General features: G+C 36.9%; 1 protein-coding gene across 1 annotated transcript in view; it reads right to left on the reverse strand.

Annotated features, from left to right (window-relative positions):
- Positions 1 to 13964, reverse strand: part of CUL5 (cullin 5) — an 83221-nt gene that overhangs the window by 41092 nt on the left and 28165 nt on the right. The window contains exons 2-4 of the mRNA XM_072611195.1: positions 4669 to 4778; positions 3115 to 3214; positions 931 to 1107 (exon numbers count right to left, since the gene is read on the reverse strand). Coding sequence (XP_072467296.1) covers positions 931 to 1107; positions 3115 to 3214; positions 4669 to 4778 — 387 coding nt within the window. The remainder of the gene's footprint in view (positions 1 to 930; positions 1108 to 3114; positions 3215 to 4668; positions 4779 to 13964) is intronic.

Genomic DNA, 13964 nt, shown 5'->3' on the forward strand with positions numbered 1-13964 from the left:
AGCAATAGGTTTACATGACATGTTCAACAAATGTAGATGTAAAAGGAAGATGAGAAGAGAGGGAGAGCAAAATCATTCAACAGTTTTAACTCTAATAAGGACAAATGATATCTTACACTTCTACTGTAGTACTAACTTTTCAATGTGCTATCAAATTTGTTGTCTTATTTTACTCATTAAGTTGAGGTATGATCATATTAGACAGATGAGATGTCAACATAACTTGGGTAAGGCCATAGAGAACTGTAAAACAAGGAATGAAGACCAAGTCTCTTCATTCTCAGTCTTATACTCTTTCTTTTCACCATGGTAAGCACTATGTACAAACAAGAAAAACTGCATGCATAGCTCTCTTGCCCAAAAAAGAATTTAAAATTTAGTTAAGGAGACAAACACACACATAAAATGACTTAACACCTTTAAGTGCAAAACAATATAGTAGAAGCTGAATCTATAAATAGTGTGATGACTCAGAAAAGTAATGTCAGTCAGGTCAACGAAAGCTTAAGGGTGAAAACAAGTGAAGCATGATTAAACAAAGAGAAAGGGTTAGAAGAGAATTAAATGCAATGGAAAAAAATATGAAGGAGGGAAAGTGGTCAGATTACAGAAAGCAACACTAAAATAAAACAGAAGCAATGAAATAATGAAATGGAACAATAATGCCTGCAGAAAGAAAGGAAAAAGAGGAAAGGGAAACGGGAGTGAGAGGTAGGTAGTGATGTCTGAAGGAAATGAATTAAAATTGTATGACCTGGTCAAAGCTGTAACAGATAACAAGAAAAATGTTGAAGCTAAAAAGCAAGACTTGTGAGGAAAATATTTTATTAGGTAAGAATCAGTAAGAACTGAGAAAGGAATATAAATTTGAAGGAGAAGAAGATGATGTAAAGCTACTCTATGACAGGACAGTGAGGCAACTTTACCCACCTTTCTAACAATACTGTCTTCCACATTCGATTTTTTGTTGCTGCCCTGTTTGCCCATTAATGTAATCTCTAGCTGACAGAATGGTTTAGGTAAAATATCACACTGAGTAAAGAATTTTCTCCACTCTACAATGTATGCTTTTAGTAGTGCTGTATCATCCTGATGGCTCAGTACTCTCTGGAAGAAAAAAAACCCCAGTTAAAAAAACCACATACAGCCAACATTAGGAACAAAATGACTTTAAAGTATAAAGCTAATTTGGTATTTTCAGTTAAATTAGTGTTAATCGCCTAAGTAACCATACTAAAGGTTTTAAAAAGTACCCTCTTTCAAAGGTCATATCTATGTACATATTTCTTTCTAGCATTTAAATTCTGAGTCAAATACATTAGATTCTGTCCTCAATTTGACCCTGTGGGACACCACATATCCTAAGTTGAAGAACATTAAAATGAACTCTCAACTCTTGAGTATGTTAGAGAGAGACTATAATTATTTTATTATCTGGATTTTACATACAATGTTCAGCATAGATATTTATCAAATGTTAAAAATATAGCAAATGATAATTTCAATTTATTTTTAGAATTAACAAATAAACCTCTTTACTTTTAGAGGCACAATTCACTTCATTAGAAGCCACAAATGTAAAATAAAAAAAAAAAAAACAATGAATGCTTTTCTATAAAATTTCAGATTGTACTTAGAAACAATGCATACAGAAATAAAGTTTTATTGTGTTAACAATAAAGCATTCAATATTTTAAAGAAAATCTACATAAAATGTTATCATTCCTAACCAAGATATTAACTGCCATACAATATATAAGACTTATCAATGCTCACCTCTGATACTTTTAAGTAACCTTAATTTCAAAGGAAAGATTATCTTAACCCAGAATAAAGTCTGTGTGTATAAACAAAAACACTGATATGCAGAGATATAAAACTGGTAACGAGCTAATTCAGTCAGTTTGAAACTTTTATTGGTTTGTTTGAAGTATTATTAGCACTGGCAAATTAGTGACATATAAAATTTCATTAAAAGATCAGAAACTCCAGTTTTCAATGGCTTCCAAACTGCATAACACAGAAAGTAAAATCTTGTGGATCTTTCAAACTGGTATAGAAACAGTGTTTAAGTGGTATGATAACTGACACAATATTGAGGTATTAATACTTTGCTTCAATTTTTTATTTTCCGAAAGCTTAGGTACTAATAGTTTTGAGAAGTATAAAGATATCATTTAAACAAAGGTCGCTTATCAGTACACTCTGTTTTGAGAGTAGTACTTTGGCCTGTATGTCAGGAAAAAATTCAGGACCCATTAATTTCTTCAGATTTAGACATTTAATAAACCATTAGAATCTGATAACCTTGGATACAGTGCAAGAATATTGTCCTTTACCTCTTTTTTTGTTTCTTTGAAATTAACAATATCCATGTCATGTAAAAAAAAAGCTAAAATTCAGTGGTTTCTTGATTAATAAAAAAAAAGAGAAAGCAAGGATAACTTAAGATGCCAGATAATTCAAAAAGCAATTTCGGTCATTAGTTTCAAGCTCTTCCTACCATCAATTTATAAGAGCTTCCAACTGATGTGGCTGATTTGGGTTTCACTGGTTTTCCCGTTACTTTCTATAGGATGGATAAAGAATGAAATGGATTCAAAAAAACTAGACAGATATAGTCAGTACCATAAATATTTGCTGAATTGAGCTAAATGGATAAGCTCCTGAGTGATGAAAGTTGGCTATCTGCTAAAAGTTTTAGCTACAGGTAAGTTTTACTGTGCTACAACACTTGAACTTAGACTCAATAGCAAGAGGAGAAGGCAACTTAAGCATTTCCCAATGGATTAAGGACTCGGGGACAGAAAAAAATTTGTTATCTATGGGAAGTCGCATAAGAGGACCCATAATCAATATACCTGTAGCTATTGGCTATAACACAAAAATGATAATCTTGTTGGGGCACAGTTTAATGCTAAATTTGCAAAGCAGCAATAAATATAAGGAAAAATATTTTAGGCATAAAATTTTAAAGACCCACTGAATCCTCAAATAATCTAACAAACAAGATACATTACATTCCACAAATTGGTCTTCATTGAAAGCAAAATATTAATTTCAAAAAGCAACCATATCATAAAAAGGCTTTCAAATTAACTTTCAAAGACTCACTGCCTGTGCTTGCTTAATAAAATCAAGTATATCTTCTTTCAAAGCCTGGTGGATTTTTGCTGGGCCTTTATCATCCCACAAACAAACTGCATGGACATCCCTAGAATATAATGAAGGCAAGTTACCTTTAAGGGTACAATTCTTATATGTAGTCATTTTATATACACCAATATGTAACACACACACACACACACACTCTCCCCCACCCCTTTTTCTCTCTCACTCTGTTTTGCTTACATAGCTGCAGAATTTCCTAAGAGAGAGATACTAATCTTTACATGCTTTATTGCTCTTAATAACACAATAATACATCTCAATGTACCCTACAGAACCTAGTCTCTCACTCCAACTCCAGTCAAGCTCCATCACATACAATTTACTCAGTTTCACATTTCTTCATATATTTACTATTTACACATTCCTAAGGTATTTACTCTATTTTAGAAGTGTTTACTCTTATTCAAAAAAATCAATAGCAACCAAAAGAAATCCTACTAACAAAAAGTTCAATTTACAAAAAGGATACATAGAGGATAATTAATTATATTACAAAAAAGTATGTTAAGGATCACTTTAAATGGCAAACTTCTGAACTCACAGATCATTAACTTCTTGAGGTTTTAACCAACAGATGAAGAAGCAATTCCTGTCTCAATTAGTGGCTGAAAGCCTGCTTAAAATGAGGTCTAATTTTAGTTACAAAAGCTACCATAAATTTGATGGTCATATCACACCATGGGCTAAAGTCTTTTTACTTAATAACAACAAAGACAACAATTATAGTGCTTTAGGGTATGGAAAGTGCTTTACAAATATATTCTCATTGAATTTTATTTTCTCACTGACTTAAAACAACTGGCACACAGAAAAAAGATGTGTATGCATGAACATTATATAATCACAAAATTTTTAGAGATAACAAAGGCTACAGAGTTCAGCCCCCTTATCTTACTTATTAGAGGACTAATATCCAGGAAAACTGAGTGTCTTGTCCAAGGTCACCAATCTGTTAGTAGCAGAACTGGGATCAGATGATATAGAATGGTATATCAATTCAACTGCTGGGTCTTATGCTTTAATTCTCATAGGATATAATTATAAGCATGTCAGATGTGATTATGAGAGCTTTTCTACAGGAGGAATTCCCTTTACCAACTATGACTTGGTAAATAAATCTTAAGTTGCTACTTGAGGCACATAAATATTAAATGATTTACCCAGTCAATGTCAGATGTGAGATTTGAACACAGGTCTAAGTCCAACACTACATCTAGAACATCACTTCCTTCGATATATAAAAAACAGTGAAAGGCTCAAAAGAGGCCAGCAACACATGTAACTAAGAAAGGTATGTTCTTTCAAGATAACTATGAAAAAAGCCTGAGCAATCTCAATAAAATAACAACAGAGTCAAAGTCTGTTGTTAACTTTATTTTACATGTAAATATGCCAATTTAAAAGGCATATTTATTTTCCATTCATTAAAAATTTTTTAAAAATCCATTTATAGCAGCATTCCTATTGTCCCAAAATTAGAATGAAAAGGTTACTTACGAAAACAAATCAAACCACTGCTGTTTTGTGACAGATTCCTGGCGTAAAAGCTTCAGAACAATAGGACGCATAAAATCCCATTTGTCTTCAAACTGAAGGGAGCCTTTATTCTTAAAAAGAAAGGAAAAGTAGTTTAATTTAAATTCCTTTAAATTAAAATTACAGTAAATCAATTAAAATCATCTACCATTTTTGTCTTTAAATAATTAGCTAGAGAAAGGTGAGATTACGAATTTAAGGTCGCTCATTTTCCACAAACTCACTCTAAATTTCACCATATGTCAAAGGGCCATGTTTGGTTACCTTGGTATTTCATTTCCTTATGTTGTTTTTCTTCACTAATGTTTTTCTCGGCAATTTTGTGGAACAGCAAGCAGTATGTATTAATAAATGTAAAATTCTGCTAAAATTATTGAACTTTAGAGGTTTTCAGAAACCTCTACATCTTCAAAAATCTTTTTTAATGAACCTCCTTCATTTCACAGATAAGAAACTAAGGTCCTGGTGTTAAGTGACTGACCCAAGGTCATACAACTTAATGGCAGAGCTGAGACTAGAACCTAGTGTGACAGTCCCAGTCCAGTCCAATCTTCCATAATACCACACAATTCCACAGCATTAGTGGTAAAACTTGCTTTGGAAAGCTATCCTAATAATATAAACACCATAATAAGAACAGTGGAAGGACAGATATCTAAAAAAACCCAACCACAAATCAATGTTCTTAACAGTAATATTTTAAATAAGACAATCAGTAATTTTTCTGTAACTGTTTACAGCACTAAAAACAAAATTAATAGAAATCTCATCTATTCAAAGGCCTCGGTTCATACACTGGTCTTTTGCATACAATAATCAGAAATGGCAGCCTTATATCTGATTAGCTGATGTGAAAAATAAGACTATTTTTCTTTAAGGTCCTTCAGGTGAAGATGAGCATTAGTATTCTCATATGAAGTAGGTCAAATCAAGTAACTACTACCATAGGTCTTCACAAAATGAGAAGTGATAGTTGTCTACTCAAAAACTGCTTTTTTTTTTTAAAGTGTCATTTATTATTGAAGTCCTTAACTTTCCATGTTACATGTCCTTGCTTTATTTAATATCTGAAAGGATATAGTTACCATAGGAACATCTGCCTAGGCTAGATTCATCGGTGATTGCATTCCCAGTTTTGAAAGGTTTCTTCCTCTAAGCCAGGAGCACAAACAACTTTCCCAAAAGTCACTGCTTTTCTAGGTGTTACTTCCACCTTACCCCCTCTTTCAACTACTGATACATTAGCTTATAATTCAATGCAACCAGAATAAGCCCCTTAAGGTCACTGTAAAGTGGGGTCCCTACCTACTGGGAAGAGACACTGTAAAGACAAACTAAGAACACATTAGTGTCACAGAGACGCTCTAATCTGTAATCAAATCCTGCCAGTTCTTCCTTTGCTATTTCCCTTAAATGCCACCTTTTCACCTCCATTTCTACTACCTCAAGGAGCAAGGTGGAGTGGCCCTGGAGCCAGGAAGACCTTCTCTCCTCCCCAAACCATACAAGTTGATTCATCTCCACAGGACTTTTTTTTTTAACCATGCCACAGAAATTTCTTTAGCCTGAAAGCTCAATCTTCTTCTGGAAGCTTCTCACCTTCTGCTTGGCTGGTTTCTCCCAGAACCTCCGATTAAAGGAGGAGGCCTAGGCCAAAGATCCCTCTCTAGGCTGCACTGCTGTTTCATCTCCACAGGGCTTTTCTTCTCTACCATGCCCCTTTAACATGTGTCCAATTGCTTTCAGTTTCATTTTATGTTATCTTTATCCATTAACTTTTTGAGAGTAGGGGCTGTCTTTTGCTTCCATTTGCGTTTCCAGTGCTTATCAGAACAGTATACAAAGCAAGTTTAATACTGATCTAGTTCTGCCTTTGACATAAACTGCTTGTTTGACCCTGGGCAAGTCACTTAATAATCTTTATGCTCTAGGTAACTATTTAAGACTATAAAGTATAGAGAAAGCACAGATCTATATTAGTATCAAGAGTTTTCTCATCAATCAATGAATCAATATTTATTAAATACCTACTATATGACAGATACTGTGCTACACACTGGGGATGTAAAAAGAGGCGAAAGTAAGTCCTTCCAACAAATATAACATTTTTAAAATTACCTTAAAAAAAAAAGGAAGATAGGGAAATCAATAAGCAGAGTCGAGAAAGGAGGGCATCCTAGGCATGGGAGACAGTCAAAGAAAATTTCCAGTGTCTTGTTCATGGGATAGCTCGGAGGTCAATGTCACTGGATCAAAGAGTTTGCATTGGGGGAGTAAATTGTAAGAAAACTGGAAAGGTAGGAGGGCTAGATTATAAAGGTCTCTGGATGCCAAATACAGCATTCTGCATTGGATCCTAGAGGCAATAGGGAACCACTGGAGTTTATTGGCAGAGGGGAATGTTCCCTATATTACTCCAATCACAAGTCCAGTCCATAGAATATATCACTTAGCAAGATGAAACCCTTGCAAGAATTCTTTAGTCCACAGACCAGGAGTCACTGCTCCATGTTCATTACATTTGCCCTTAAAAGTCCACCTCAAGTCCCACAGAGGTTATCCTGAACAATCCTGACCTAAAGCATGAACCCCTACTATAAAATTTTTGAAAAGTAGTCACTCAGTTTCCCTTGGAGAACCTCCATTGGTAGGAAACTTAATCTACCTTAAGCAACTGTATCCATTTCATTTTTGGACAGTTGTAAAAGTTTGGAAGCTTTTCTACGTACTGAATAAAAATCACCACTCTCTCAACCACCACTACTTTCCACTTGCTGGCAACGTTTTGGCCAAAAGCAAAATAAAACTGATTACCCTTCAAATATGTTCCCAAACTACAGAATCTCTATGTTAGTAAGAACCTCAGAAGTCATCTGGGACAGAAAGTATCTGAAGATAGGAGTTATGTCCTTTTTCTTTAAAAGCTAGTAGGAATCAAACATAGATGAGGTCAAATAATTTAGAGCTGTAAGGTACATCATAGAGATAATTTAATCTATCTTATTTTTTAGATGAAAAAACTAAGGCCTAAAATAAAAAAGTATTCATTAAGCAACTAATGTATGCCAAGCATAGGAGATAAAAAACAGAGAAATCAAAAAGTTTCTGTATGAAGACATTTCATTCTCTCTGGGAAGAACACAATGCATGTATATACAAGATTATATACAAAATACAAAGGAACCATGTGAAGAAAGACAATAGAAGTGAAGATTAGAAAAAGGCCTAAGAATGAGAAAAGAATAATAATAGCCACCATTTATATAGCACTTTCAGGTTTGCCAATCCTTTTGTAGGTTAACTCCTTTGATCTTCATAACAACTCTGTGATGTGGGTGATATTATCCCCATTTTACAGGTGAAGAAATGGAAGAACAAAAAGTATAAGTAACTTGCCTAAGGTCACAACCGCTAACAGCAAGTGAGTGTTGGAGACAAAACCTGAACTTGGGTCTTCCTGACTCTATGTCCTACAACACTGATCAACCTGGCTAGGAGCGGAAATTTGAAGAAAACAGGATTCTAGGCAATCGAGCTAAGTAACAGTAATGCATTTCAGGACTGTCAGGACAAGAACAAAGAGAAGGGAAATCAATCAATCAATAAACATTTATTGCTAAGCGCTGGGGATATAAAATGATAATCCTTGTCTTTTTTTTTTTTAAATTTATTTATTTATTTGACATTCATTTTAACAAAATTTTGGGTTCCAAATTTTCTCCCCTTTTATCCCCCCCCCCAAACACCAAGCATTCTAATTGCCCCTATGACCAATCTGCTCTCTCTCTTCTATCATCCCTCTCTGCCCTCTCCATCCTCTCCTCTGTCCTGTAGGGCCAGATAACTTTCTATACCCCTTTACCTGTATTTCTTATTTCCTAGTGGCAAGAACAGTACTCAACAGTTGTTCCTAACACTTTGAGTTCCAACTTCTTTACCTCCCTCCCTCCCCACCCCTTCCCTTTGGAAGGCAAGCAATTCAATATAGGCCAACTCTGTGTAGTTTTGCAAATGACTTCCATAATAGTCATGTTGTATAAGACTAACTATATTTCCCTCCATCCTATCCTGTCCCCCATTACTTCTATTCTCTTTTGATCCTGTCCCTCCCCATGAGTGTCGACCTCAAATTGCTCCCTCCTCCCCATGCCCTCCCTTCCATCCTCCCCCCCACCCTGCTTATCCCCTTATCCCCCACTTTCCTGTATTATAAGATAGGTTTCCATACCAAAATGAGTGTGCATTTTATTCTTTCCTTTAGTGGAATGTGATGAGAGTAAACTTCATGTTTTTCTCTCACCTCCCCTCTTTATCCCTCCACTAATAAGTCTTTTGCTTGCCTCTTTTATGAGAGATAATTTGCCCCATTCCATTTCTCCCTTTCTCCTCCCAATATATTTCTCTCTCACTGCTTGATTTCATTTTTTTAAGATATGATCCCATCCTCTTCAATTCACTCTGTGCACTCTGTCTCTATGTGTGTGTGCGTGTGCATGTGTGTGTGTGTAATCCCACCCAGATACTGAAAAGTTTCAAGAGTTACAAATATTGTCTTTCCATGTAGGAATGTAAACAGTTCAACTTTAGTAATTCCCTTATGACTTCTCTTTGCTGTTCACCTTTTCATGCTTCTCTTCATTCTTGTGTTTGAAAGTCAAATTTTATTTTTAGCTCTGGTCTTTTCATCAAGAATGCTTGAAAGTCCTCTATTTCATTGAAAGACCAATTTTTCCCCTGAAGTATTATACTCAGTTTTGCTGGGTAGGTGATTCTTGATTTTAGTCCTAGTTCCTTTGACTTCTGGAATATCCTATTCCATGCCCTTTGATCCCTTAATGTAGAAGCTGCTAGATCTTGTGTTATCCTGATTGTATTTCCACAATACTTGAATTGTTTCTTTCTAGCTGCTTGCAATATTTTCTCCTTGACCTGGGAACTCTGGAATTTGGCCACAATGTTCCTAGGAGTTTCTCTTTTTGGATCTCTTTCAGGCGGTGTTCTGTGGATTCCTTGAATATTTATTTTGCCCTCTGGTTCTAGAATCTCAGGGCAGTTTTCCTTGATAATTTCATGAAAGATGATGTCTAGGCTCTTTTTCTCATCATGGCTTTCAGGGAGTCCCATAATTTTTAAATTGTCTCTCCTGGTTCTATTCTCCAGGTCAGTTGTTTTTCCAATGAGATATTTCACATTATCTTCCATTTTTTCATTCTTTTGGTTTTGTTTTGTGATTTCTTGGTTTCTCATAAAGTCACTAGCCTCCATCTGTTCCATTATAATTTTGAAAGAACTATTTTCTTCAGTGAGCTTTTGAATCTCCTTTTTCATTTGGCTAATTCTGCTTTTGAAAGCATTCTTCTCCTCATTGGCTTTTTGAACCTCTTTTGTCAATTGAGTTAGCCTATTTTTCAAGGTGTTATTTTCTTCAGCATTTTTTGGGGTCTCCTTTAGCAGGGTGCTGACCTGCTGTTCATGCTTTGACTGCATTCTGTTTCTTTGCCTGATGGTAAGCATTGTTCTTCCTCATCAGAAAGGAAGGGAGGAAATGCCTGTTCACCAAGAAAGTAACCTTCTATAGTCTTATTTCTTTTCCCTTTTCTGGGCATTTTCCCAGCCAGTGACTTAACCTCTGAGTATTCTCCTCACACCCACCTCACCTCCTGATCCTCCCAGCCAGCACTTGGGGTCTGAGATTCAAATGCTGCTTGCCAGCCTCAGGGCTTTGGGTGGGGGCAGGGCTGCTATTCAGTGTGAGATTAAGTTCAGGTGCTCAGGTGGGGGCAGGGCCGCCTCACAGGCTCAGTTCCCTCAGGGGCTTTATGCAGACACCTTCAACAATGGATCCAGGCTCCTGCCTGCTTGGGGAGCCCTGGTCTGCCACTGCCTCAGCTACTGCCTCCCGAGGGGGCCTGAGTTATGGGGGCACCCCACTCTCCTCTCGACCCGCCAAAGAGACCCTCTCACTGACCCCCATCACCTGTGGGTGGAGGGACCCGCGTGGCCGCTGGAGATCCCGTCCCTGAAGCCCGCTCGGATCTGTTCCTCTAGGTGCCGTGGGCATGGCAGGGCTGTACTTGGCTCCCAGTCCCGGCACGCAGTCCGCGGTGCGTAGGACCTTTTTCGAGAGGTTTGCAGGCCCCTCTGGAACAGAAATATCCTTCGCTCCACTGTTGTGTGGCCTCTACTGCTCCAGAATTCGCCATAAGTTCCTTTTTATAGATGTTCTGTGGGTTGTGGGTTCGGAGCTATGTGTATGTGTGTCTTTCTACTCCGCCATCTTGGCTCCACCCCCCCCCACCCCCCCCCCTGATAATCCTTGTCTTTAAAGAACTTACAATATAATGGAGGAGGCAATATGCAAACAAATACACGGTGAAAATACAGTCAGTTTCAATGGCTTCAAAGGTATTTAAGAGGAGGAAAGGCTGGTAAGGCAGGCTAGAATCAGGGTTAAAGGGCTTTAAATGCCAAACTGGAGAGTTTTTTGAATTTGACATCGGAGATAATAGGCAGTCAATTAAGTTAATTATCATTAAAGCGATTGGTCTAAAATCACAAAGATAGTTATAAAATTAGTTACAACGCAAAAGATGAGACCCTAGATGTGACCCTAAGTAACAATTAGTTCAATTATGTATAAAGTTATTCTGTTTTAAGTCTAAATACCTTAATTTTACCATTTCTATTTTGGACACTATTTGCTACACTGAAGATGTTAAATAAAGTTTATTACTGAAGAAATTATTCTGCCACTTTGTTTTCATGAACTGCATTATCAACCTTAATAATAAATATGATATGTGATAACAGACATACATGTATACACATCAATACAAACATATACATGGATACATAGGGATATATTCATGTATGTGTTTAAAATACTGGTATTAAGGAAAGAAGGGAGAAGCCAACAGTTTTTTTTAAGTTACCAACTTCGCAAGGGAAATCCATTTTGTTCCCCTACTCAATTCTTCCTCTGAACCTGCAGTGTGTCTGTTCAAAGTTCATGTACCTGATGGGTGGGCTGATCGTCTAACTGCATATCATAGTCTGGACAGCGGACATTATTCATCCACTTTGTTTTTCCTCAATGAACAGTTAGTCCAATCTCTTTTGAGATATTACAATTCTCATTTGGTGGGCTTCAATACTCCAGGACTTCATCAAAGCCCAACGAGAGCTGTAAACAGGAACACCTAGAGGACCCCAACACCTATAAGTTATCTCTCTTCCAAATGGAATCAGTGTAAACATTTTCCATGTCACTTGCAAATAATACTGGCAAGCATACATTACGTATGTGTCACATTTACTTCACATGTATTGTTGTTCAGTTGTTTTTCAGTCTTGGAGTTTTCTTGGCAAAGATGTTGAAGTGGTTTGCCATTTACTTCTCCAGTTCATTTTATAAATGAACAACTGAGGCAAAGAGGGTTAAATGACTTGTCCACAGTCACACAAGTGTCTGAAGCCATGCTGACTAATCCTAAGGAAAAATGTGGTAGCGCCATTATTTTAGAGAATCTGATATAATCATCTTGATAGATCTTTTCCATGTTTTTTGGTCTGTTTATAATTCTTCCAGTTTCATTCTTACTTGCCCTGGGAATGATATACTTATTTGGGTCTCTCACCAAATCTCTTATAAATGTTTTTCTCTCCATCATTTCTTATAATTTTATTAGACAGTTCAGTGGCAAGAGTGCCAGGCCTGAAGTTAGGAAGACCTCAGTTGAAATCTAGTAGCAGTATAACTCTGCCTCAGTTTCCTCACCTATAAAATGATCTGGAGAAGGAAATGACAAACCATTCCCGCATCTTTTCCAAGAAAACCCTAAAACAGCGTCATGAAGAATCAGACATGACTAAACAAAAACAACAAAAACTGCTTTTAATTTTCTGATGTCATCCTCTGTAAGACATAAATAATGAATTTAACATCATAAATAGGCATTCAGTGCCCTCCACTTTGGCATCTCTCCACTTGTCAAGGAAATAAAAGTATTTACTGCAGTTTTGGTTTCCTAGTTGCTACAACTAATTTAAATTTCCTCCTTAAGATACACTCATAGTCTGTGTTGATTGCTCTTTTGTCAATTTAGCACTTTTTGGAATTAACCATCTGACATTATTTTCACTGCATACCATGTCTTATTTTTATTCTAATTTGGTAATATTTTTTCATGTTTTTCTTTAAAGTTTATGGTCTGATTATATATAGATAACTAAATAAAAATTACTCCCACATCAGTAAACACTGATTTCTTTTTTGTTAGGTTAATTTCACGTTTTGTGTGTGATGTTATTGAGTATTTACCATACGTAGCATCTTTCAAATCTCTTTCGGCTCTTCACTGACTAAATGTCCCCCAATATGGGAAGGTGCCAAGCCTAGAGGCCTGTATTGGGCTACCCGAGTCTTCCTTACCTCACCTCCCGAGGTCTTCGGCTGGCCACGCCGGATGCACGTATGAGAGAAAGGACGTTCCAGAGTCAAACAGGGGTTGAGCTTTATTACAGGGTTTCGGTTACAAGTGCAGGGGGTCTTCTTTCTTAGGACGAAGAGGGGGAGATTTCCTAAGAAGGCTAAGCTTAAGGGAATGGAAGTAGAAGTACAAGCGGGGAGAGAGGGGGAGGGGAGAGAGGAAAGAAAAGAAGCGGAGCCCTACTTTTCTCTTTGGCTCCACACGTGCTAAGAGAGCTTTTAGGCTTCCTCAATCCTACTTAATCTTCAGCCACACAGTTTGCATCTCAATACCGTGCTGTTAGGTAACTAGGTGTGCTCCAATCCGGGACGACCTCGAGGGCAGGGAGACTCCACCCATCAGGTATCTCCGGGGGAGAGGCGGAAATACCCGAGCTAGCCGAGCTAGCTCGGTCTGACCTTCTCGAACCCCCGCTGTTCATGGAGGGCCTCGTAAGACTCTAAGATTTAGAAGTCCCACTTTTACCTGCCCGAGACTGTCCACACGGAATTGAGCTTCCAGTCCCAACAGGAAGGCATGATATTAAATCATCCTTTACAAACAATGTTTTTAACAGCAAGATTCTAGGGCTTCCTTTGCTGACAGAAAACAAAAACAAGAAACAATCCCATCCTATATATTACTATTATTCAAAACATAACTGCAATGTCATGAATAATATTTTAAAAGGAAAAATTGTACTGGCATTCCTATTATGCAGTATCTGAAATTGTACTGCTAAGTCTAAAAAAATCCTTTGTATTCCAATACTATACACAGTACCTGGCA

The sequence above is a fragment of the Notamacropus eugenii genome, chromosome 5 (assembly GCF_028372415.1).
Source record: "Notamacropus eugenii isolate mMacEug1 chromosome 5, mMacEug1.pri_v2, whole genome shotgun sequence".
In the NCBI taxonomy this organism is placed as follows: domain Eukaryota; kingdom Metazoa; phylum Chordata; class Mammalia; order Diprotodontia; family Macropodidae; genus Notamacropus; species Notamacropus eugenii.